Here is a 26,592-nt window from a genome sequence, read left to right as displayed (position 1 = left end):
TATGTATAACTTTCTATTTGTGCTGTTCTCCTGCCTCGATCCGTAGGGAGAGGCAGGATATATAAATAAAAATTATTATTATTATTATTATTATTATTATTATTATTATTATTCTCTCAGTGCTACCACCTTTGCAGGTAAGGTTGGTGAGGACTCGGAGAGAGCCTTCTCCATGGCTTCTCCCAGACTGTGGCGCTCCCTTCCACAGAAGGTCAGTTGGCTTCCTCCCTGCTCTCTTTCCGCCAGCAACAGAAGACTTGTTTATTTAAGCAGGCGATTGGTGGGTGGGTTTTCTTTTCAATAATAATATAGTGTGCCGTTTTAGTGTTTTAATGGTTTCTACTGTTTTTAACTATGCCGTTTTTAACCTACGTTTTAAGCTTGGTTTAATTGTTTTTTAAATTTGTAATCAATGTTTTAGCTCCGTCTTTTTAAAATAGTGTAACCTGCCTTGAATCCTATTGTGGGACAAAGGTGGGATATAACTCCTGGAAATGAATGAATAAATAAATTAAAAGAACACCTTTTAAAAATGAACAAATATTATATAAAGTTATTAACCATAACATCTGACCTACAGTTTGCTACTTAATTTCCTGGTTTAATCCTATATTGGTGTAGTCCGACACATTAATGGCGGGGAAACCTGGTTAAAACAAAAAAAAGGAGGGGTAAAAAAATTGGTGCTTTTTGCCAACCCTAATTTGTAGTTCTTATACTAAAATATACAGGGATTTGTCGTATTTTCTCTAACTGGAGAATAAAAGTTGGTTATACACATTTTGTTGCAGCATAACAGGCATGAGCTTTGGGCACATCCTGCCCTTTCTTTTTGCCATTCATAAGATCAACAAGAATCCAAGGCTGTTGCCCAATATCACTCTGGGCTACAACATCTACGAGAACTATTTCGATGAACGAATGACTTATCAGGCCACAATAGATCTGCTGTCTTTTGACCAGAAGAATCTTCCAAACTACAAGTGCGGGAGGCAGAATAACCTCTTGGCAGTTCTTGAAGGGACCGACTCTGAAATCTCCAGCCAGATTTCAACCATGTTGAGCAGCTACAAAATTCCACAGGTATGAATTTGGAGGGTAAAAAAGTGGTGTAGGCCTACATCCGTTTTTGTAATCTGACAAAATAACTCAGGAGGTCACTAGAACTCAAAGGCATGGCCATGTTAGACTGGATTACTATGGAGAGGGATATGTTAGCACCTTTGAGACTGAGACTGCTGCCACACAGCAAAATTAATGCAGTTTGATACTGTTTTAACTGTCATAGCTCCATCCTATTGGATCTTGGGACTTGTAGTTTGATGTGGCCCAGTTCATACAGTTGGGGCAGACAAGAAATGGGTGTTAGTCAGACCCAGCTGGGGGTCTAATAGTGGGATCTTGGGGGTGTGGGCTAACAGGGTCATGTCCAGTTTGGGTACAGGTGGTCTGCCCTAACTCCAGGAGGCAGGGGCACCATGCAGTAGTTTGAATCCCAAGTCTGGCATCCCAAAGGTATACAAGCAGGCAGGCTGGATGAATTGGCTTCCATCAGTCAGCAGACCCGTCAACCAATTTTTGAATGTGAATACATGTTGGAACCAAAACTCTTTAAATTTATTATTATTATTATTATTATTATTATTATTTCTTAATTCACCTCTCCTCTTGGATTGAGGCAGAGAACAACAACAATAACTAACCAATACAAACATCAGTTAAAAACACATCAGTTAAAATACACATCCATTTAAAAGGACAAATAAAATGTACACATATAGAAACAATCCACCTTTAACATTTATCATTTAAAATTCACAGCTGTACAGCTGTATACTCTTCAACTGTAACACATAAAATGTTGTGGCCTGTTTTATCTGACCAAATGTAGTTTGTGTTATTACTGCTAAGTAGAGCCTCCATCATCCCTGAACCCATAAATGCTACACTCTTTTCTGAGTAGTAAGTGAAAAGGTGAAATCAGACAAGAGATGCAGTTGTTAAATAAAAACACATTTAAATTATTCATAGAATCATGGAATTGGAAGAGACCCCAAGGGCCATCCAGTCCAACCCCCTGCCATCCAGGAATATACAATCAAAGCACTCCTGATAGAGGGCCACCCAGCCTCTGTTTAAAACCCTCCAAAGGAGGAGACTCTGCCACTCTTCAAACTGCCAGGACATTCTTCCTAATGTTGAGGCAGACTCTCTTTTCCTGTAATCTGAAGTGACTGCTCTGTGTCCTAATCTGGGGCAGCAGAAAACTTGCTAGCTGCCCTCGAGTCGGCTCCAACTCATGGTGACCCTGTGGATGAGACATCCCTATCCTCGACTGCCTTGCCCAGATCCTGCAAGCTCCTGCCCATAACCCCCTGATCAAGTTTATCCATCTGCTCTGTGGTCTTCCTCTCTTTCTTCTCCCCTCTACCTTTCCTAGCATTATTGTTTTTTCTAGTGATCCATGCCTTCTCATTATGTGGCCAGAGTGCAATAGTCTCAACTTGGTCATCTTAGGCGGGTTACAGACCGCCAAAAAATATGTATTAAATATGTATTAGGGTTAGGAAGGGGCGGTGCATCCGCACTCCCCTAACCCTAGTATGTATTTAATACGTACAATATGGCGGTGGCTGTTCCACATGGCTGCCGCCATATTGACGTAGCGGATGCTGTGCATCCGCAAATCGCGCAGTGTTAATGACGTCACAAGTGCGCCGTTGGTGCCTTGCGGCGTCATTAGCGCGCTGCAAGAAAAAGCTCCATTTTGGAACTTCTTTTTTCCTCCGCGAGGGAGACGCACGGTATGGCTGCTGCGGCTCCCTCACGCAGCAAACAGCGGGGCTGGCAGACCGCCGCAAAGCGGCGGTCTGTAAAACACCCAAGCTTCCAAGGAAAGCTCTGGTCTAATCTGTTTGAGAACCCATTTGTTTGTCTTCTTAGCTGTCCATAGTATCCTAAGTACTCTTCTCCTGCATCACATTTCAGATCAGTTGATTTTCTTTCTGTCTGCTTCATTCACTATCCAGCTTGCAAATCCATACATGAAATTAGGAACACAATGTCCTGAACAATTCTGACTTTAGCGCTCAGTTATATGTCTTTGCTCTTCAGTATTTTTTTCCAATTTTTTCATGGCTGCTCTTCCCATTCCTAGACTTCTTATTTCTTGAGTGCAGTCTCCATCCTGATCAATGTTTGATCCTAGATCTGGGAATTCTTTTAACTGTTTCCATATCCTCATTGACTAGATTGAATTTGTTTATTTCTTCTGTGGTCATCATTTTTGTTTTCTTTATGTTAAGCACAAGACCTGCCTTTGGACTTTCATCTTTGCCTTTCCTTATTAACTGTTCCAGTTCCTTAATATCTTCTCCTAATATTATGGTGTCATCCGCATATCTTAGGTTGTCCATGTTGCTTTCTCCTATCTTCATTCCTCCTTTTTCTGATTCTAATTCTGCTTTTCTTATGTTTTCGGCATATAGGTTAAACAAGTAGGGTGACAGGATGCAGCCTTGCCTGACCCCTTTGCCTATTAGGAACCACTCTGTTTCCCCAAATTCTGTTCTGATGGTGGCCTCCTGTCCTTGGTACAGATTCCTCATCAGAACTATCAGATTGGATGGCATCCCCATCTCTTTGATTGCATTCCATAACTTTACATGATCTATACAATCAAATGATTTGCTGTCGGCTATGAAACACATGCTGAATCTTTTTTTGGACTTCTTTGGTGTGCTCTTTTTTCCATCGTATGTTTGCAGTGTGGTCCCTAGTGCCCCTTCCTTTTCTGAATCCTGCTTGCACCTCTGGAATTTCTCTCTCCATGTATGGTTGAAGTCTATGCTGCAGAATTTTCAGCATTATTTTGCTTGCATGTAAGATTAGTCCTGTTGTCCTATAGTTGCTGCAGTCTCTTGTATCTCCTTTCCTGTGGATTGGTATGTATATTGAGTGTTTTCAGTCTGTTGGCCACCTCTTTGTTTTCCATATTTGTTGGCATATTTTAGTTAGCACTAAAGTTTCATCCATGCGGGCTTTGTAGCAGTTCATCTGTTCCTGGTGATTTTTTTTATTCCCATTTCCTTTGTTGCAGATTCCACTTCACTTCTTAGAATTTGGGGTTCATCTTCATATGACTCCTCATCCCAAATGTCATTCATTTCCTCATCCCTTTTGTACTATAACTCTTCTGTGTATTGCCCAGCAGAAAACTAGCTTGATCTATTTTCAATATGACATCCTTCCAAATATTTTAAACATGGCTAGCACATCACCTCTTAACTTTCTCTTCCCTTCTTTTGCTGCTATCCTAGGGGCTATACAGACCACCCCAAAGGGACAGTCTGCAGCCGCCCCATTACTGGCTGGATCGGGGCTGTGGAAACTTCACACCATGGCCTCCATCCAGTCTCTGGAGAGTGCAAAAAGCAGCTCCTTTTTCCTCCTTCCAAGGGGCACCATAGCCACAGAGGCGTGAGTTTATGATGCCTCTTCAGTGCTGCATCATGTGGATGCAGCTCCAGAGAGGAGTCATTAAGGTGTGCGCCATGTGGTGCCCTAGGGGTGGGGGTTAGGGCATCCCACATGCGGACACTGCACCCTAACTCCACCCAGAGGCCGGTGCTTTTTGCCAGTCTGTACAGGGCCTTATTTTGTTTTCACACGTAATTTTAAAAATTATTGTAACTATGGTAGCATCCACAGAGGAAGGCAAGGGATGAAAATTCCCCCCAATGATCCATAATGCCTAGATTCCACTGCTCCTGCAGTCTAAAGATGTTGAGCTTCCCTTCCCCCATTCCACCGGGCTAATGAGGGTGGCCTTGGCAGCAGTGCAAGGGAAGGACACTTTAAAAGGCAACCTTTCCTTCAGGACCATCATTCTGCTGCTCCTGTAGTCTGAGCCTCTATGACACTATTTTCTACTTCATGGTGACGCATGGAGGGAGGCAGGAATGGGGGAATATTGTTGGGTTCTGTGATAATATCTGTGAAACACCTATTGGAGTTGTACAGGGAAATGGGAGGTATGGCGCTAACAGGGTGAGATACTGTCATAGAGAAAGGCAAGATCGATGCTTAATATCTATCCCTCCTTCCTGTCACCCTGTTAACCCAAGAGAGCTGGAGAATGTGCCTATCCATCCACAGAACCTGTCCCTGTAATGCCAGGTCGGTGAAGAATAAAACTCATATAATATATGATCTTTTATCAGATGAGGGAGCTGACCTGGCCTGTTTCACGGAAACCTGGCTGGGGGATGACAGTAGTGTCACCTGGGCACAAGCCCTCCCCGCTGGGTACACCGTTAACGAGCAGGTAAGGGAAAGTGGGCGAGGAGGGGGTGTTGCCGTGGACCACAAAAATAACTTCACCTTGAACAGGATACCTATCCGTAGAACTAACCACATTGAGTGTATTTACCTTTGCCTGAAGGCCAGGGATAGCCTGGGGATTCTGTTGGTTTATCAACCACCCCATAGCTTAACCGACTCCCTAGCCGAGCTGACACAACTGGTCTCAGAGCTGGTGTTGGAGACCCCCAGGCTTCTTGTTCTGGGGGACTTCAACATCCCCCTCGAGACCAGTTCTTCTGATCTCACTGGTGCAGCTCAGGAGTTCATATTTGCCATGGCTAACATGGGCCTATCCCAGATAGTCTCTGGGCCGAGACACTGTGCAGGTCATACCCTCGATGCGGTCTTTTGTACGGATCAGGAATATCCATGGGCGGAAATGCTTTCCACCTCTGCTCTGTCATGGACGGATCATTCCCTGGTCAAGGTTGGACTGAAGGCGACTATCCCCAATCTCTTTGGGGGTGGTGGACCTATTAGAACAGTCCGCCCTTGAAGGCTGATGGAACCCAAAAGGTTCCAAGAAGCCCTAGAGGGTTTAATGGAAGGCAACATCGGCGACTCTGTCAAAACCTTGGTGACCACCTGGAATAAAGATCTTTCCAAGGCTATCGACACAATCGCTCCCAAGCATCCTTTCCAGCCCACTCTGAATAGAAATCCTTGGTTCACTGAAGATCTTAGAAGGATGAAGAGGGCTGAACAACAACTAGTGCACCGCTGGCAGAAGACTCAACATTTATCTGACAAGACACGTCATAGGACTTTTCTCAAAGCCTATCGAGTGGCAATAGCTGCAGCGAAGAAGTCCTTCTAATCTGCATCTATTGCATCTGCAAAGTCCCGTCCACCAGAGCTATTCAAGGTGGTTAAGAAATAGACTCAAACTCTTTCCACCTTGAATCCTCTTTTTCAATCTATGAGAGCCTGCTGTGATGCTTATAACAACCACTTTGCAGATAAAATCTCTCACATAAGGGCCGATTTAGACACCGGCATTAGTACAGAGTCAACAAGAGAGGCGTCTAGTGACTCCGTTAATGAGGTTATCTTGGATCAATTTCAGTCTTTGAGTACTGATGATGTAGGCAAGCTGCTTGGTAAGGTAAAAAAAAACACTTGCCCTCTCGATCCCTGTCCATCTTGGCTGGCCATCCAAGGAGGTGAGGCAACATTGAGGTTGCTACAATCCATAATCAATGCCTCCCTCAGGGAAGGTTGTTTTCAATCGAACGTGAAATTAGCAGTGGTGAAACCCATTCTAAAGAAAACTTCCCTTGATCCCCTGGACAAAAACAATTATCGACCAGTATCTCTTCTTCCCTTTTTGGGTAAGGTGATCAAGAGGGTGGTTGCAAACCAGCTCCAAGCAGTCTTGCATGACACCGATTATCTCGATCCATTTCAAACTGGCTTCAGGTCGGGATACGGAGTGGAGACTGCCCTGGTCGCCTTGGTCAATGATCTCCGTCTGTGCATTGACAGGGGAAGTGTGGCCCTGTTGGTGCTCTTGGACATCTCAGCAGCCTTCGATACCGTAGACCATGGTATCCTTCTGGAACGCCTGAGAGAGTTGGGAATCGCTGGCTCTGCTTTGCAGTGGCTACGTTCCTACCTCTCGAGCAGATTCCAGATGGTGATGCTGGGGGACAGCTGCTCCTCTATGAGAGAGCTGACATCTGGCATCCCTCGGGGCGCCATTCTGTCCCCCATGCTGTTTAACATTTACATGAAGCCGCTGGGTGAGATCATCCGGAGACATGGGGCCGGGTGTTATCAGTACACTGATGACACCCAAATTTATTTCTCTATGTCTCAGGCTGTTTCAGTGACCAAGGAGGGCATCTCCCCCCTGAATGACTGCCTGAAGTCGGTAATGTATTGGATGAGGGAAAATAGACTTAAGCTGAATCCAAATAAAACAAAGGTACTCATGATAGGTAACTTCAATCCGGGTATGAAGATAAGTTCGCCAGTTCTAGATGGGGTTACACTTCCCCTGAAAGACTGCGTCCGCAGCTTGGGGGTGCTCCTGGATTTGTCGCTTCAACTGTCTTCTCAGATTGATGCGACAGCCAGGAGTGCCTGTTATCACCTTTGGCTGATACGCCAGTTGCGCCCCTACCTGGAGCAGCGGGACCTAGAAACGGTCGTACATGCTCTAGTAACCTCTTGCCTTGATTTCTGCAATGCACTCTACATGGGGCAACATTTGTGCCACGTCTGGAAGCTCCAACTGATACAAAACATGGCAGCCAGACTGGTCGCCGGAAAATCCAAGTTCTACCATATTACACCTATTTTAAAATCATTATATTGGCTGCCTATTAGCTTCCAGGCACAGTACAAGGTGTTGGTTATCACCTACAAAGCCCTACATAGCCTGGATCCAGTCTACTTGAAGGAACGCCTCCTCCCATACAATCCTTCCCGTACATTCCGATCCTCCAGAAAAAACCTTTTACAATCTAGAAAGACCAGACTGGCGGTGACCTCCCGGAGGTCCTTTTCTGTCACCGCTCCAAAAACTTGGAATGACCTGCCGGAAGAGATTCGCCAATTATCCTCACTTAAGGCTTTAAAAAAGGTAACAAAAACCTTTCTCTTCCGGCAGGCCTTCCCCAATTGATAATGTCCAGAACCAATTGAATCCCCCTTTTATTACTTTTCTTATTTGTGATTTGTTTTTACCTTTGATGTATTGTTATGTACTTTTAAAACTTTTTTTACTGTTTAATTTTATAGTTGGGAGGGAGGGTTGGGTTGGGGTCTTGTGGGGCTTATTGTTTTCATTGTTGTATATTGTATTTACTTTGTTGTTACCCGCCTCCGCCAATCGGAAGAGGCGGGATATAAATAAATATTTATTATTATTATTATTATTATTATTATTATTATTACAAATTTCACATATTTTTTTCATAAATTCAAGGAAAGAATTTGTGTTTTTTAAAATAAATAGTGAAAATGGAAGAACCCTAAAGTGACAGATACTTAGTTCTTAAAGTCTGTATAAAGAGATAGGGACAAGAAATCACCCTGCATCAGTGGACTGTATAATTATGGACTTTGCACAATTTCCCAATTTATTATTGAGAGATTTGGTCTAAACAACCGTTTTTTAAAAATATATATTTATTAACAAACATTATTCCCATACATTGTTAACTTAGTTAACACTAACTAACAAACTAACCTCTTTGTTATTTTTTATTTCTTAAAGTAGTTTGACTTTAGATTTCAATCTAAACCATATAAATGGATCTTACGCTTTGTTACTTGATTGCATCAGTAAACTTTTCATTCATTTATTGACCTTTTAAACACCTTACTGGTAGACTTTCCCTTAAGTTCTCCCTTTTAGTCTGTTATATAAAAATCTGCATAAATATGTATTGTCTTTTTAATATTTAATATTTCCAAATATTTGAAACCATTTTGAAATAAGTCATTATTTTTGACCAATCTTTCTCAAATTTTTGAATTGGTTTATTTCTAAGTAGTTCTGTTAGCTTATCATTCCCCATATATACAGTGTGCCCTTCCTTTACGCGTGGGATCCGTTCTGGACCCATCACTCCCCCCCCCCCACATAAGGGAAATAATGCGGATGTTCAAGCCCCATTGAAATAAATGGAGCTTGTGCACGTGGTGGTGCAGCAGCGGTGCATGCGGCGCACACCACGGGAGCACGCAGCATTGTTTCCTTCTAGCGCGTGCCTCCCTTCCTTCCATCGTGGCTTCCAGCATATGCTGGAAGCTGCATAAAATGTGCCCGCATATAACATGGGCACACTGTACATGTAGCTTCAAGTACTACTCTGATATCTCAGAGTGATTGAGATCTCATTTAAAAATAATAATAAAAAAATCAGTTGAAGTATAAAAATAAGCTTTGTGTAGGTATTTGAGATATATAAATAAACAAGTATTATGCCATACTAAAGGATTAAGATTAGGAAATTATAATAAGAAAATTGTTTGTGTAAAACAAAATAGAAGAATGCATTTGTATTTTCTTATGGCAATGTACATAAAATGGGAAGGGGGAAAAAGGTGATGGCCATAATATCATATATTGCCTGTACAGACAGGCCAAATTAAAGCTGCTTCAGGTCACTTTGGAGGTATGCGGTTTAAATAATGCATGAGTCCTAAGAGGCCAGAAGCCATGCCAAAGCCACACTCCAGTCCTAAGGATTGGAGCACAGCTTTGGCGCATCTTCTGGCCTCTTAAGAAGCATGTCTCATTTAAACAGCATACCTCCAAAATGACCTGAAGCAGCTTTATTTTTGCCTGTCTGTATGGGAACCATAGATCTCCAAAATGAAATCTAGTTGTACAAGTATAAAACCTGGCATTTCCTGCGGCTCTTTTTCTCATCATAAAGTGTCCTTAGATGCTTTATAATCTCTGTCTCTCATTACTAGGTCAGTTATGGTTTTCTTAATCAAGTTCCTAAAGATAAACACCTATATCCATTTTTCTACCGGATGGTTCCAAAGCCCCCTTTCCTGGAGATTGTCAAATTGCTCCTGCATTTCAGATGGACATGGATTGGTCTCATTGCACCAGACAATGGCAGTGGGGAAAAGTTCATGAGCACCTTTGCAACTCTGGTCCAGCAGTATGGCATCTGCATTTCCTTCTCAGACAAGTTCCCTACACTAAACTTCAAAAGGGAGTACAACCTGATTTTGTATCTTATGGAGACTAAAACCAATGTAGTTGTTTGTCAGGTGGATTCACGGGTCATTTTTTCTCTAGCAATTATATTGAAACATGATGGAAAATCATTGGTGGGGAAAGTCTGGATTGCAACAGCTTTGCAGGACCTCACTGTGAGGTTGCTCTACAAAATGGTTGATCTCCAGCACGCCCATGCTGTTTTCTCTTTCTCAGTCCAGACAAGGAAAAGGCCACGATATGACAAGTTTGACCAATTTCATTTTGACAACACACAATTTGGGGAAGCAGCTTTTCACTGTTCTTATTCAAAGCATACGTTATCTGTAAAATTATGGAAAAGATGCAAAGAAAAAGAGAACTTGGAAAATCTATCTGATGATGCCATTGAAAGAATCCTGTCTGAAGATAGCTACAGTATTTACAATGCCATCCAGGCTGTTTCATATGCATTACGTTTTGCATACTTGTTCCAACGGAAGCAGAGGGAGATGCTGGGTGGCTACAGGTTAGCACTTCAATGGATCCAGGCATGGCAGGTATCCCTTTTCTTTTCACTTACAATTCCATGGCATATCATTAACATTTCTAAATCAAGAGGAGGGGCAAACTGGAGTCTGTCAAATGTTCCCATTAGCCAACCTGCACTTTACATAAGGTATTTTTGAAAGCAGAAGCTAGTAGCAATGCTTTTGCAGGGTCAGAACCTTGATATCACATAGGCAAAACATGCTGCTAAGGATAAAAAATCGGCTCTAACCTTCTAGGTTATATCAGATTCAAAGCACCAGCTGAATCAGAAAGACTACACTCATTTCATCTCATTTGCATGAGATGTCTATTGATGGCCCCATTCCCACTGGGCAAAAAAGCGATTTATTTCACTGTGATTCTTACTTAGATCCTGACTAGAATCTGACCCATCGTTCCCATTAAAAATGGGTGCAAACAAAAAAGGGTTTTTTTACCCCTGTTTTTGTTCCCATTGGTATTATCCCTGTGGTAATTTGAAGTGGGTTATTTTGCTCCCCGTTCCCATTGCCCTTCGGAACCTTTTTTTTAACAAAACAGCTGTCAATCAAGTGCTTAAGCCATCAGTCGCTTAGGCGCTTTTCCCCTCCAGGAAACGAAGAACAGTCCGCCTGGGAAAGAGAGAAGGAGCCTCTATTTGCCCCAAACCCCCTTGTGCCCAGGCTCTTCTGTGTCTCCCCAGACTCCCTCTGGGAAAGAGAGAAGAGGAGACCCTATTTGCCCCAAATCCCTTTGCCCCCAGGCTCTTCTGTGTCTCCCCAGACTCCCTCTGGGAAAGAGACAAGAGGAGACCCTATTTGCCCCAAACCCCTTTGCCCCCAGGCTCTTCTGTGTCTCCCCAGACTCCCTCTGGGAAAGAGACAAGAGGAGACCCTATTTGCCCCAAATCCCTTTGCCCCCAGGCTCTTCTGTGTCTCCCCAGACTCCCTCTGGGAAAGAGACAAGAGGAGACCCTATTTGCCCCAAACCCCTTTGCCCCCAGGCTCTTCTGTGTCTCCCCAGACTCCCTCTGGGAAAGAGACAAGAGGAGACCCTATTTGCCCCAAATCCCTTTGCCCCCAGGCTCTTCTGTGTCTCCCCAGACTCCCTCTGGGAAAGAGAGAAGAGGAGACCCTATTTGCCCCAAAGCCCTTTGCCTCCCCCATTGCTCCCTGGGCTGTCTGGGGGCGATCAAGCAGACATGTACTGCAAAGCCCATCTGCTGCTCAGGCGTTCAGGCAGAGGCAAAAAAAGAAAAAAGATAAAAGAATAGTTTTAAATGGTATTCAGTGGCTCTCCTCACACATCGGTCTATGAATGTGGAACAGGGGGGAGGTTGCAGGGGGCGTAATGTGTTTACTGCATTTGGAGCTCAATGTAGAGTGATCACTTTACCCTGCTTCCCACTCCACTGGGGGAAAGGCTATGCGAATGAAAGAAAATGGCACCAGCGATGCAGAAAGAGAAGAAAGAGGGTGACACCCCCAGGCCAGCCCCTTGAGCACTGCTCCTCCCATCCCCAAGTTCCCGAATCAGACACCCTTTCATTCCCATTCGTATGCCACGAATCAGACTCAGGAGGCACAGGAAAACTCGCTGAAAAGCCGTTGTTTTTTAAAACCAGTTTATCAACCGATGATTCGGGTTTTTCAGGATAAATTGAATCAGATTCGAATTCCAATGGGAACGATATCGGAGCAATGCTGATCAAATGCGTGCTCAAATGGAAATGACGCACCCATGATTCTCATCCTGATCCGCATTATAAGCCAGTGGGAACATAGTCTAAGGAATCTTTATGCCACAGTCATTCTGTTAGGGTTTCGCTTCTGTTTATACACAGACCCTTCTTTACACAAGGTCACAGTGTCACTTTTGAGTTTTACAGAAAAACTGATCATGGATCCAGCTGAAATCAGATTAGCTCCACTATTAAGGAGGATGGTATACTCCCCATCTTTTGAGGTCTTTAAACAGAAATTGGATGGATACATTTCTGGGGGGCTTTAGCTCTGTGTTCCTGCATGCAGGGGTTGTACTAGATGATCCTTGTGATCCTGTCCAGCTTTAAGATTCTGTTCTTCTAATTCTGTGGTAGTGCTCTTCATTACCTCTGCAATTTACCCCAATTGACTCCACATATCTAACTCTCCACTGGATAGCTTTACATAAAAACCGAGCTGTGATCATAGATATTTTTGAATCTTGGCCACTCATGAAGTAAGAGATTCTGACAGGGGTATCCCAAAACATTGCTCTTTTGATATAGGGGCCAAGATACTGATCTCTTTCCTGTTGGTACAGATTACACTTGAATAAAATATGAGCTAAATCCTCAATTTCTTGGTCTCCATAGATACAGATTTGCTCATTGTAAGGAATACCATTGAATATTCCATATCTTACCATGGTGTCAAACTGGTCAAACCTAGCTCTGGTAAATGCCTCCCTCAGGTATTGGATTTGTAGTTTATTGTGGCACCAGAGCTCTCTTGCAGAGAAGGCTAAATATCTCATAAAATACAAATCTTAGATTCCCATAACATGGAGCCATGGCAGTTAATGCAGTGTCAAAGTGCATTATTTCTGTAGTCCAAATTACACCTCTGTAGTGTGTGAAACCATAATCATGTGAATGCTTGATTCTTGATTTCCTGGTAGATTAAATAACTGTCTATTCTATGTGAATTCAGGTCTCCAGGGCCAGATGATTTAGTCTGACCTGACTTGCTTCTCATAAACCCATGCTGACTTTTGCTTATAACGGCATTGCTTTCTAAATGTTCACAGACCCTCTGCTCTAGAATCTTTCCTGGTATTGATGTCAGACTAACTGGATGATAATTGTTGGGATCCTGGGTTATTTCCTCCTTTTTGAAGATGGGGACAACATTTGCCCTCCTCCAGTCTGCTGGCACGTCTTCTGTTCTCCATTGAGATCACCCTCAATACTTCTCTATGTTTACTAAAATCAGCCTTCCTAAAGTCTAGAATGCATGTCTGACTATGTGTGACTTCTCTTTTCCATTGTATAACAAACTCCAGGAGAACATGGTCACTTCCACCTAAGGATCCCACCACTTGCACTCCATTAACCAAGTCATCCTTGTTGGTTAGGATCAGATCTAAAATAGCTGACCCCCTTGTTGCCTCTTCCACCTTCTGGACAATGAAATTGTCTTCGAGGCAAGTGAGGAATTTGCTAAACTTTAATGTTTTGGCTGAGTTTCATGTCCAATAAATATCAGGATAGTTAAAATCACCCTTCACTACTACATCTCTCTTTTCTGAGTCTGTGGTTAGATCTTTTCATTTTTATTTATCTTTGGGTAGGCAACAAGGCAATGTGCTTTATGCAAATGATTTGGAGCAGCATTAAAATGCAGGAATTTGATACTTATTTTCTGTAAAAATGTATATTTTTACTGTGCATGTGGTCATGGTGGGAAAGAGGAAAAGAGATGCCACCTCAACATTAGGAGGAACATATTGGACAGTAAGGGCTGTTTGACAGTGGAACACTCTTCCTCAGACTGTGGTGGAGCCTCCTTCCTTGGAGGTCCTTGCGGTCTCTTCCAGCTATATGATTCTATGATTCTAATCTGATTCTAATTCTCTTTAGGATGCAATATCTAGGAATTATGTATCTAGTTACTCTAAGCCTTGTTTTCCTGAAAATTTGTAAGGCAGAAAGAAAAATCTTAGGAAGAAAATTGAGACCTTGAGTGGATATAGCCATAACAATGAAAAGACTCTGAGGCACTCTGAAAGAATCAGTACTTCCAGTAGTGAGAGAATCACTGCATTCATTGCTTCAGATGGACAGAACCCATACCAGGATGCCAGTTTACTCAGTATATGTGTTTCTCTGTCATTCTAGCTTCACTCTTTCTTGGGAAACTCCCAGCATTATAATACTTCAATGGAAGGAGTTTATTTGGATGCCAACGGCAATCTGGCAGCTGACTTTCATATCGTGAACTGGGTGATGTTTCCAAACAAGTCCACTGCTGGCATCAGCATTGGGAGAACAGAGGGACAGGCCTCCTCAGAGATCAAGCTCACCATTGATCAGAATGCCATTGTGTGGCCGCAGGGGTTTAACCAGGTGGGAAATCACTTGATTCTATTTCATGTTTCATATCAGACAATCTTACACATTTCCACACAGATATATCCCACCTTGAATTAACTGAGGTTACTCCTACTTTAAATCAGTAAAGGATTGCAAATTGAAGCTCTACTGCATCGTATATAAAGAACTCCTATTCAATTAGTTTATAGTCAAATGAAAGAGAATTGGAATAGAAACAATATACAGCTTTCCCTCGCTTTTTGACAATCCACTTTTCTGATTTTGAAAATTATAACTGGAACCGAGTAATTCAACAGCTGTGATTTATAATTTAATTTTTTTGCCTAATACATACACATCCGACCAACGCCACCTTTTTTGCTTTTAAACAATGCTCCCATACTTGAGACTTAACTTGAGACTTGAAGGTAGGGACTTGAGACTTGACTTGAAACTTAGAGTAAAGGTCTTAAATACATGACTGGCAACAAGGGAGTTGTACGCTCCCTGTAGCCTTCTCCAGTTAACAACCTGACTGCTGCTTTTGAACCAACTGAGGTTTCTGAGCACTTTTCAAAGGCAGCCCCGCATACCGTGCGTTACAGTAAACCAAATGGGATGCAACCAAGGCATGTACCACCATGGCCAGTGCTGACTTCTCCAGGAACAGGCACATTTGGTGGGCTAACATTAATTATGCAAAAGCACTCCTGGTCTGGTCACTGATGAAACTTGGCTCAGAGATTAAGCCAGGAATGCCCCAAACTGCAGATCTATGTTTTCAAGGGGAGTGTAACCCCATCTAATACAGGTTAAAATCCTATTCCCAGATCTGTCCTTTGAATTTTGCTTAGACTGTGCCCTTCTCTAGATGTACTGAAAGCTGTCACCCTGGATTTACCAAACGGATTAAAGAAGATGAGCCAATCTGCTGTTATGATTGTGCTCCATGTACAGAAGGAACAATCTCCACTCAAGAAGGTAAATGTCTCTAATCCAAAAAAGCTGCCTTTGAGGAACAGAGCGAACTTTCAATTATGGCTGACAAATTTTCCAAACGTGTCATATGTAGCAGGTCCCAATAAGATAGGAAGGACGCAGATAGGACAACAATGTCTGGCAAGGAGTTTGAACCGGACAATATAAGGGGAATTTCTGAACTATCCAATATAATAAAGTGGCTGGAGTATGAGCCTTAGCATAGAGACAAATGGGGATTTTATTTTACAGACCATACTACTGGGAAGGTTTTTTTCTTTTAAGGAAACACTTCATTTATGATATCAAGACTTTGGAAAAACCGGTAAGATAAAAACATAAAATCAGTATCTACAGGATTAGCAGGTGCAGGTCCAAAACACACTGCAGAAATCATCCCGTTTGAAACCGCTTTAACTGCCCTGGCTCAATGCTAGGGAATTCTGGGAGCTGTAGTTTTGTGAGACATTTAGCCTTCTCTGTCAGAGATCTGGTGACACAATAAACTACAATTCCCAGGATTCCCTGGCACTGAGACAGAGTAGTTAAAGTGGTCTCAAATAGGATTATTTCTGCAGTGTGCTTTGGACTATAATTAATAAAAAAATATGTATTCACAATATATTCCAGCAATAAGAGTACAGAAATAAGAGTTTAGGGTAAGGTGTTAGTCACCCCAATCTATCTCCAAATAATCAGGATAGTCATGGTAACAACCTCCTATATCACAGGATAACAAATGCTGCTGTTTAATGTCAGGTTGGTGAATGGCAAAACACCTGCCATTCAGGACGGTCCTGGATAAACATGTTGGCCTGATCTCTGTTAGAGAGACCTGGATAGACAATGCTGCAGTTCGGAGTTAATCTCACTCACCTTTGGGGCCGAGGAAGGGGAGTGGCACTCATCTATGGGAATAATCTCTCCCTGACCTGGCACCCTGTCCCTCAGCCTTCAGGGTTTGAGTGTGTTTCTTTAAAGGTGGGAAACCAGGGCAGATTAGGGATTCTGTTTGTGTATCATTCTGCTGCAAAGCTGTCTCCCTTTCTGAGTTAGCTGGAATGGTTTCATAGGCTGTGCTGGAGTCTCCGTCTCTTATGCTGCTGGGAGATTTCAACATCCATGCTGATGCTAACCTGCCAGGACTGGCCCAGGGCTTCATGTCTACCATGACAACCATGGGTCTCTCCCAAGTGGTATCTGACCCCGCTCCTGCTGCTCTGCACACTCTAGCCCTTGCTTTCTGTACAGGAGGGGATGGTGGTAATCTGGGAATGCAGCATCTTTCTACTGCTCCATTCTCTTGGACAGATCATTCTCCTTTCAGCCACAGGTCAAAATATTTTTGTGCCATCAGACCTTTTCAGACTGAGGAGAGTTGGGCTTTTAAATGCTGCATAATTCAGATGTCAACGTTTTTAATATATTTTAACATTTTTACTGTGTAATAATTGTTTTTGATACTCTATATCTATATTATAATTATGCTTGTATTATTTTAAGTTGTACCCTTTAGAATTTGTTAGTGTTGTGTGTCCCTGTATCAAGAGAATAGCAGGTTATAAATAAATTAAATATAGATATATGAAGTTCCATTAAAACACTAAATTACAACAATTAAAAGCATACTAAATCATAATTTTAAAACATAAAGACATATTTGTTGTTGCTGTGTGCCTTCAGGTTTTTTTTACTTAATGGCAACCTTAAGGCGGACCTAAAATGTGGCTTTCTGGGGCCATGTGCCATTTAAAAACGATTTTTGTGCCACAATAACTTAAGCTCTCATACATAACACTTCACTTGGTTACATATTTCAAGACATATGACATACCACAGATTATCATATAACATGTAGTGATGTTCTACCTACCTTTATTTCTTTTCAGATGCTGACTATTGCCATCAGTGTCCAGATGACAATTATTCAAATAAACAACACACAGAATGTATTGCAAAGATGATCAGCTACCTCTCCTATGAAGAACCTTTGGGAATCACCATAGCTTTCTTCGCCCTATTCCTATCCTTAAGCACAGGTTGTGTCTTAGGAATCTTCCTTCAATACAAAGAAACAGCCATGGTCAAAGCCAACAACCGTGACCTCACCTACATGCTCCTTATCTCCCTCCTCCTTTCCTGCTTATCCTCCTTTCTCTTCATTGGTCAGCCACAGATGGTAACTTGCCTTCTCCGACAAACTGCCTTCAGCACCATCTTCTCAGTCGCTGTCTCTTCCTTGTTGGCAAAAACCATCATGGTGGTGGTGGCCTTTATGGCCACAAAGCCAGGGAGCAGGATGAGGAAATGGCTGGGGAAGGTTTTGGCCAACTCCATTGTCATTTCTTGTTCTGGTGTTCAGGTGGCCATTTGCATGATCTGGCTGGGAATCTCTCCCCCTTTCCCAGACGCTGATATGCACTCCCAACATGGGCAGATCACACTTCAGTGTAATGAAGGATCTGAACTCATGTTTTATACTGCTCTTGGCTACATGGGCTTTCTGGCCACCATCTGCTTCACTCTGGCTTTCCTTGCCAGGAAGCTGCCAGGGGCCTTCAATGAAGCCAAGTTGATCACCTTCAGCATGTTGGTGTTTTGCAGTGTTTGGGTGTCCTTTGTGCCCACTTACCTGAGCACCAAAGGGAAATACATGGTAGCTGTGCAGGTCTTCTCCATCTTGTCCTCCAGTCTGGGGTTACTGGGCTGCATTTTCATGCCCAAAAGCTACATTATATTATTTAGGCCAGACCTGAATACAAAGGAACAACTGATGATGAAAACTTAAGGTGGTTTCTATGGGGTAATTTAAGTTTTCTAAGATTTCAGCCTTTTAAAGAAACAAAATATTTAATTTCAAAAATATCTAAGCCAAGCCTGTTAGAGTTTAGCTTTAAAATTAGCAGAGTAGCAGAAATGTGCTCTTCTCTAGCTATGGCCTCATTCCCACTTAGGGATAATTCGCTCTCTGATTGAATCCATAAATCGGTTCAGAGAGAGAGTGTGGTTCACATTATGCATGAACCGATTTATGGATTCGGATCAGAGAGCGAGTCCCTCTCCTGTCTCTCCATTCCCGGCCAGTTTGTCCCCGGTTTCTCTGTCCCTGGCCTTCTCCAGTCCCTTGCCTTCTTCTTCTTCTCCTGTCCCCACAGCCTCCTTACCAGCCTCCCCTGCTTCTTTGCAACCTCCTTACTGGCCTCCTTGGCTTCTTTGCGACCTCCTTACTGGCCTCCACTTGCAACCTCCTTCCCAGTTTCCCCAGCATCTTTGCGACCTCCTTCCCAACTTCCCCAGCTTAGCTGGAAATGGACGGAGGCCGCAGAGAAGCCAGGAAAGCCAGGAAGAAGATCACAAGGGGAGGCCGGTAAGGAGATCTCAAAGAAGCCAGAAAGGCTGAAAGGGAGGCCGCGGGGACAAGAAGGCAAGGGACTAGAGACAGGAGAGGCCAGTCATAGGAGAAGACTGGCCAGGGATGGAGAGACAAGAGAGGCCAGTGATGGGAGAAGGCTGGGGCCATTGCAGCTGCCCTCTATCACTGGCAGCGGGTTCAAATCCACATGAATCACATTGGGATGAATCGATTTATCTGAAAATCGATCGAAAATAAATCAATTCAACCAAAAGGACACAGAAAAAATCATGATCAAGATCCAATTTAAACAGTAGTGGGAATGAGGCCTATGCTTTCCTAATAACTGAGTCTGACTAGAAAAAACAACAAACACGTAGTTAGTTGTTTAAAAACAAAAGTTTACTAATGGCTTTAATCTATATTTATATAGAAGCTATATCCTCATCTAGCTAGTGAATAGTTCAGATAAAAGAAATATTTATCTCACCATCCTTAGAAAGAAAGTTGAGAGAGCAGGAAGATGGAAACACAACAGCTCAGTTTTACAGTTATCAGCATCTTATGTGCCTTTTGATTTTGAATTTGATTCCCTGTTCTCAGTTTCAACCAACTGTTGACTGAATAGCCTAAATCATTTTTTGACCCTACACAACACTTTTCAAATGCATTCTCATACTCTTAGGAAGCTATACTTTGTAAATCTTAGTTCAGTAGGTCTAATTTGTAGTGGAGCAACTTTGCGGGAGGGTAGAAGGAATATCTGTATGAATTGGACTTTGGATGTTCTCAAGTGAGTATGTTCTGTTGGAAAGACAAAAATGATTTCTTGCTTAAACAACTATGGCGGGTTATAGACCGCCCATTTGGGGCAGGCTGCACCCGCCCCTTTCCCCAGTGTATCGGGGCCTCAGCTGTCAGAACAGCAGCCGCTGAGGCCCCGATCCGCCGCTTTTCAGGTTGCGGGGAAGCAGCAAAACGCCGCTTCCCCGCAGCCTGAAAAGGGGTGTCCCTGGGGTTTCAAGCCCCAAGGGCACCCCGTGGCGGCGGGGAGAAGGCTGCGCCCAGCGAAGCAAAGCGCCGCTGCAAACCGAAACGGAGCTCCTTCCTGGTCCGCGGAAAGGGCGTCCTAGGCGCCCTGGCGCGGACCGACAACGTCACGTCCGCACCGCCCCGTGTAGAGGTGGCGCGGTCGTGACATCGTCATGGCAGCCCCCTTGTGGAAGGGGAGCCGCCATTTTGTACGGACTCAGTCCGTACTAGGGTTAGGGGGGTGCGGAAGCACCGCACCTTCCTAACCCTAGTACGGACTGACTCCGTACTTTAATGGCGGTCTGTAACCGGCCAAAGAGATACACTCTATCAACACCACAAAGGCAAGACCTTGCACCAGAAGGCCAAGCAGCCCCTTCTGATCTGTATGACTACACAGGCTTCCAGGGATGTTCCTGGGCATTCCAATATGCACACACAACATAATGGTGTCTTTGCACCACTTTAGGGAAGACATTTGGAAGCTCATTGGGCGTTGTTTCTTTAGTTCCTAAAGCTTGGTACATTCACTAACCTTCTCCCTGTAGGACACATTAAAATCCATATTACCAAAGAGATGAATTTCACAAACATGCTTTCTCCATCTATGCACCTGTGCATGGAGCCATAGAGAGTAGTCCATCAGTTTCTCTATGTGATCATTGGCAGAATCATAGAGTTGGAAGAGACCACTAGGCCCATCCAGCTACATTCACAGCACTCCTGAAAGGTGGCCAGTCAACCAGCCTCTGCTTAACAACCTCCACCACACTTGGAGGCAGCATATTCCACTGTCAAACAGCTCTTATTGTCAGGAGGTTCTTCCAAATGTTTAGATGGAATCTTTTTTTCCTGTATTTTAAATCCATTGCTCCCTATTCTAGGGGCTTTCTATACATGGGGGAGGGGTGGATCCAAATGGACAAACACACCTGTTCTTCCCTGTTAGGGATGCCATATTCAATCCCTCATATACTGGTATCTAATTTGCATGTTATGCACATTATTGTGCAAAAGGTAAAAGAGGAAAGAACTTAAATTATCCAAATTGTTATAAACATGCATATTATTAATTTGTGTTGTGATCATGCAAATTCAACCCGTTCATCACTGCACTGTTTCTACCATCAGATTTCAACCTCAGTATCAATACAAAGCTAAGAGCTCTTTCTTTCCTTCTTTGTTGGTGTGGAGACTTCCAAGCAGCTGCAGAGAGTAAAGGGACTATCTTTACTCTCTTGAGGCTGGTTAAAAGTGAAATGAAAAGACACACTTCTGGTCTGCTTTGCCAGCAGCCAAACTGCAATCTGAACTGGAAAAACCCCGGAAAAAAACCCAACCAAACTGGGTCAAAGGACTCTTCTAGTAAGAAGAGTACAGAAAGGGGTTTGTTGGAGGCTCTTTCCAACACCCTCCTCTGAGACGGAGAAATCTTTGTTTCGTTAGGCAGGAGGGGTTGAGGGAGCCAAACAGCCAACATATCTAGCTCAGAGAGCCACCCTTAACTTACAGCCTGGGCGAGCTTATGGTGGCCAGCAGCTTTTTAACTTTAAAATTCAACTTTAAAGAATTAAAACTGCTGTGGCAAAACCAAAAAACCCCGGAAAGAAAACCAGAAAAAAATTGGTAGAAAAAATTAACACTACCTGGAAAGCCGGCTTGGGAGTGCATGAAGTGTTCACTTTAAGAAGAGGGAAGAGGAGCAAAGAAAGGATATAGATGAAAGGCACAGTGTAAACGTGGAGAAGGGAAAGAGAGGATGAGAATGGAAAAAAGCTAAAGAAAATTAAAGACCAAAGACCCGGTTACAATAAGAGAATGTGAGAAGAAGAGTGGGGATGAAGAGAATGAAGGAAAGAAAGAGGTGGTGGAGAAGAAAGGAGAGTAGGGAGTGGATGAGAATATGAAAGAGTGAGACAATCTGTGGAGAGCGGGAAGAAAGCAGAGAAACAGAGAACATTGAGGAAAGAAAAGGGAAAAAATGTGGAGGACTGTGGAGCAGTTGACAGAGAGTGGTAAAGAGTGGGGAATAGAAGGCGGAGGAGAGGAGAAGAACGTGGAGGACAATAAAGGAGTTAGTCGGGAGCAGAGGAACGGAGAGTTGAGAAAGGAGAAGAATGTGGAAAGCAGTAAAACAGTTGGTGGAAAGTGGTGAAGAGTGGAGAGAGGAGGAGAGGAGGAAACATGGAGGAAAATAAGGGAGTTGGTGGAGAGCGGAGGAGCGGAGAACAAAGGAACGGAGAAGAACATGGAGGACAGTAAAAGAGTTGACGGAGAGTGAAGGAGCGGAGAGTGCAGCTATGCAGAAAAACACAGAGGAGAGCAAAAGAGTTGGAGGAACGGGTGGAAAGCAGACAATTACTGCAGACAATTTCCTGTGACTTTTGCCGGTGCAAGAGTTTCATGATGGACTCCAACAAACTGTTTGCAGATGTTATGCACACTTTGATGTGCTTATGTGAAAGGGAACAAAGAAGGCATAGGGCATGCATTGCCAGGTACCTTATATGTGTCAAAGCACAAAGCACTCTGGTCAAGAAAATGTCATGGATGTGGCCACAAAAGGAACTGGGACAAGGTTACCAGAGTTTGAGTGGCAGCCATCATGAGCCAGCCTTTGAAGAACTCTTAGTCATAAGAAGCTGATGACACAAGCACAGGAGGTGAAACCAGCAGGCTTCAATTGTGCAAAGTCATAGCTGTCAGGTGAGAGGAAACTGGGTGATGTCCCAGGACGGAGAAGGCTCAAAACTCCAAGAGGGAAAGTGTATATAAGGGAGAGGGATGGATGCCCCATGGGGTGGAGTTTTTTTATTGGTGTTTGGCAGAGCAGTTTGATTGTATGATTTGTAAATATCTGAACCTGATGATTAAAAGCCTCTTTGTGCTTAACCGGCTGTTGAGCAATTCTTTATCAAGGCAGAAGCAGGCTCTGCGTGGGAGGAATTTTGCTGTGCAGCCTGGAGCTGAACTTCACAACAGAACCTTCTGCTGGCATTCCTGGCCTATGCGTATGCCTTCTGCATGTTTGCATGTTAGATTCATGAGTCTACATGCCCCAACAATACATAATCTGGAAAAGAAGGGTGCTTTAGCCAGAGCATTATTGTTGCCTGCTAAAGGTGAGATATTAACATCGAGGTGCCTAGCCTGGATTGCAACTTGGCCTCGCCTCCAACATTGGTGGGTTCAACCTCGCGAATGGTCAAATTGGTGGCAGGAAGAAGTTCTGCAGCAATGGGATGATAAAATGTGGATTTCCAGTTTCCGCATGAGGCAAAAAACACTTTTCAATCTTGCAAACATTCTGCAGCCAGAGCTTCAGCAACATGTGTCAAGGTTTAAAAGTCCCATCTCTGTTAAAGAAAAGGTTGCTCTAACAATTTAGTGGTTATTCAGCCCACTTAAATATCATAAGGTAGCATCCTGCTTTCAGATCGGTGCTTCCAACTCATCAGAGATCGCCATAGAAGTATGTCTCACCATGGAGAAGCTGTTGTTAAAAAAGACTGTATGGCTTGGCAACTACCATATGGTAGGTTCCTCACTCTTTCCATTTCCTTTATTATTACCCTCCACAATAGCGGATATGTGGTCCCGCAGATGATGAACTCACGTCGTCCACAATTGCAGTACAGTCCGCCCTTTGTTTACGAGGAGAATCTGTTCCGGATTCCCCGCGTAAAGGAAATTACATGTATGCTCGAGCCCCATTTAAATGAGTGGAGCGTGTGCATGTGGCGGTGCAGCGGCATGCGCATGCCACAGGTGCATGCACCATTGGTCCCTATGGGATATGCCTCCTCTTCCCCGTGCAGCTTTCAGCATAGCTGAAAGCCGCGTAAAGCGCGCCCACATATAACACAGGCACACTGTAAATCACAGCCTGTTTTACCTTAAGAATGTGATACCATAATTTGTGAGGATTTATTCAGCATAGGTTGCTAAGGAGGTGTATATACAATGATATGTTTTGCATTGAAATGTATTTGTAGGTTTGTCAGATGTGTTGATGATTTACTGAAATAAAGTTTGGTAAATAAGAACGTATATAAATCTCTAATAATGGTTGTTCATGGCAGTTTTGTTCCAGAAACAACCTGTCCATGGATATCTACTACATGGAGGTGTAATGTTTTTAAAATCAGGATAATAATATGTGTTGTGACTCAAAACATATGGCTTTACATTTCATGTTCTTTCAGATCATGGATGGATTCCAGAAGCTTAGATTCCCGCACTATATAGGTGCAGTTGATGGAACACATATCCCTGTATGTTGGCCCATGGGAAGGAAAGAAGAATCCATAAATTGCAAATAGGGGTGTTCAACTGTACTCCAAGATACCATGGATCATATCAGCCATTTTATTGACATGGAGTTGGGGAATTCTGGAAGATCACATGACAGTCATATCTTTACCCATTGTGTCACGTGATGGATGAGGAGCTTTTGTCCCTGGAAATCCCACTATCACTCTAAATGATGTGGTGATACCATCCTTGATAATCACTGGTGGCGCATACCCCACCAGGAGATGGCTGCTAATAATAATAATAATAATAATAATAATAATAATAATAATAGGATTTATTTATATGCCGCCCAATCATTGGGAATCCAGGCAGCTTCCAACAGAGGGGATAATAGACAGTTTCCTGCCCTCAGGCTTACAGACTAAAAAGACACGACAAAAAAGGAGAAGGGAATGGGTGGGGGGGAGAGGATCAGGTCCAGCATTCTTCTCTCCCTCTGAGGTCTGGACCAAGGCAAATGGACTGGAGGGAGGGCTCTTCTTCTTCAGGCTAGTCCTGGTGGAGCTGGGCCTGCCTGGTCAACTCTCTCATAGGCCAGAAGATGACAGTTATGGAGGGGGGAGTATCTTCTTCCAGGCTAGCCCTGATGGAGCTGGGCCTACCTGGTCACTCCCTCGCAGGCCAGAGGATGACAGTTATGGAGGGAGGAGTCTATTCTTCCAGGCTAGCCCTGATGGAGCTGGGCCTGCCTGGTCAACTCCCTCATAGGCCGGAAGATTACAGTTATGGAGGGAGGAGTCTCTTCTTCCAAGCTAGCCCTGATGGAGCTGGGCCTGCCCGGTCAACTCCCTCATAGGCCGGAAGATGACAGTTATGGAGGGAGGAATCTCTTCTTCCAAGCTAGCCCTGATGGAGCTGGGCCTGCCTGGCCAACTCCCTCATAGGCCGGAAGATTACAGTTATGGAGAGAGGAGTCTCTTGTTCCAGGTTAGCATTATAAAGCCTTATAGTGGAAATCTTCGCCCCAGAAAAATTTCTTTCAGCAGTGCTCTCAGTAGGGCAAGAAGTGTTGAAAAGAGGGCTTTTGGCAGGCTTAAGGGAAGATGGGATTGCCTGACATCTAGATTAACTGTGGAGAAAAACCTCATAACTGTAGTATCTGCATGTGTTATTCCACATAATATATGCAAGATAAGGGGTGAAGTACTTGATCTAGATATTTAACCACCCCCTCAGATTGTTATACCTCCTCTACCAGTTGATTATCGTGCAGTCTCTGCCAATCGAAAGTGGCAGGAGTGAGCTGAGAGGTCTGCTGTCACCAATATGCTTCTGGGTCATTCACTAAATGCAAGCATGGCATTTTTTATTGCCCATTTGTCCTACATGTGCTGTTTGTTAGCAAAAGAAAAAAATGTACATGTATGTTTTTGGTTTAAAAAGAAACAGGAAACAAATTGCATGTGAACATAACTGCTAAGTTTACTAAAAAAAACCTTGTGTTCACAACATTAACATAATAAACTTGTATTCGTTACTTCTTATTAAACAACCGTATTAGCACTGTTTTCCAAGATGTAGCTTTCGTTGGATAACTGTCCCAACTTTTCAGTAGGATATACAAATGGTTGCTGATAAACATAGCACTTAGTGGGAGTAGATCTGTGTTTTCTTTTTGGTCCAGACTCCTCTTGGCTGAAATTCCTTGGAGCGCTGCTCTAAACTTACATCAGATAAGAGTGGGTTTTTAGACCTCTCTGATATTATCACTTCCTCAATGCATTGTTCCTCGCCTTCCTCAACCACCACAGTTTGAGGACTACCATCTCCTACGGGAAATAGTTCATTGCTATTTTCCCCTTCCACCTCCAAAGGAAGGGGGATAATCCATGCTTCCCCCTGGTTCAAGTGGTTGCAAAATTGTTTCCCCGACATAACCAACATTATTGTTTATTTTCATTATCTGAATGTATTGTTTGGGACTGAGGTCTAGCTGTGTAAATAGTAAAGCTCTGGGAAATGAACACAAAAGATCTGCACTTCTCTGACACCTCTTCCTTTTTCTTCTCATTATTGTCCTGCCAAGTTGTTTCTCAAGTGGACCCTTCCCAATTCCTTAGTATGATTTCTGATACCAGAACCCCTTCGATACATTTGTGGTTCATTTTGCATTTGTTCCCTAAACAGGACGACCATAGAACACATGCAGGTAATCATCTTGCGCTCACCAGACAGTATGTCCTCCTTGACTATCTGCACAAGTTCTCGTTTGACTTGTCTACATTCTGCCAAACTGTCAGTGACATGAGCACATAATCTCTCCTGCGACTGTCTTGA

The 26,592-nt window shown here is 43.4% G+C and overlaps 1 protein-coding gene and 1 pseudogene across 1 annotated transcript in view; both read left to right on the top strand.

The window, feature by feature from the left end:
• Window positions 1-801: 801 nt before the first annotated feature.
• Window positions 802-18,402, top strand: LOC149320984 (vomeronasal type-2 receptor 26-like; annotated as a pseudogene).
• A 520-nt stretch (window positions 18,403-18,922) lies between these two features.
• The window catches only part of LOC149320983 (vomeronasal type-2 receptor 26-like), a 28,361-nt gene continuing 20,691 nt past the window's right edge, over window positions 18,923-26,592 (top strand). Inside the window, exon 1 of the mRNA XM_089482775.1 lies at window positions 18,923-18,981. Coding sequence (XP_089338901.1) covers window positions 18,923-18,981 — 59 coding nt within the window. The remainder of the gene's footprint in view (window positions 18,982-26,592) is intronic.

Source organism: Sceloporus occidentalis, unplaced genomic scaffold (assembly GCF_023333645.1).
Source record: "Sceloporus occidentalis isolate IW3139 unplaced genomic scaffold, rSceOcc1.0.p SCAF_1, whole genome shotgun sequence".
Taxonomy (NCBI): Eukaryota; Metazoa; Chordata; class Lepidosauria; order Squamata; family Phrynosomatidae; genus Sceloporus; species Sceloporus occidentalis.
The sequence above is the reverse complement of the archived record's forward strand: the minus strand, read 5'-3'. Positions and strand labels throughout refer to the sequence as shown.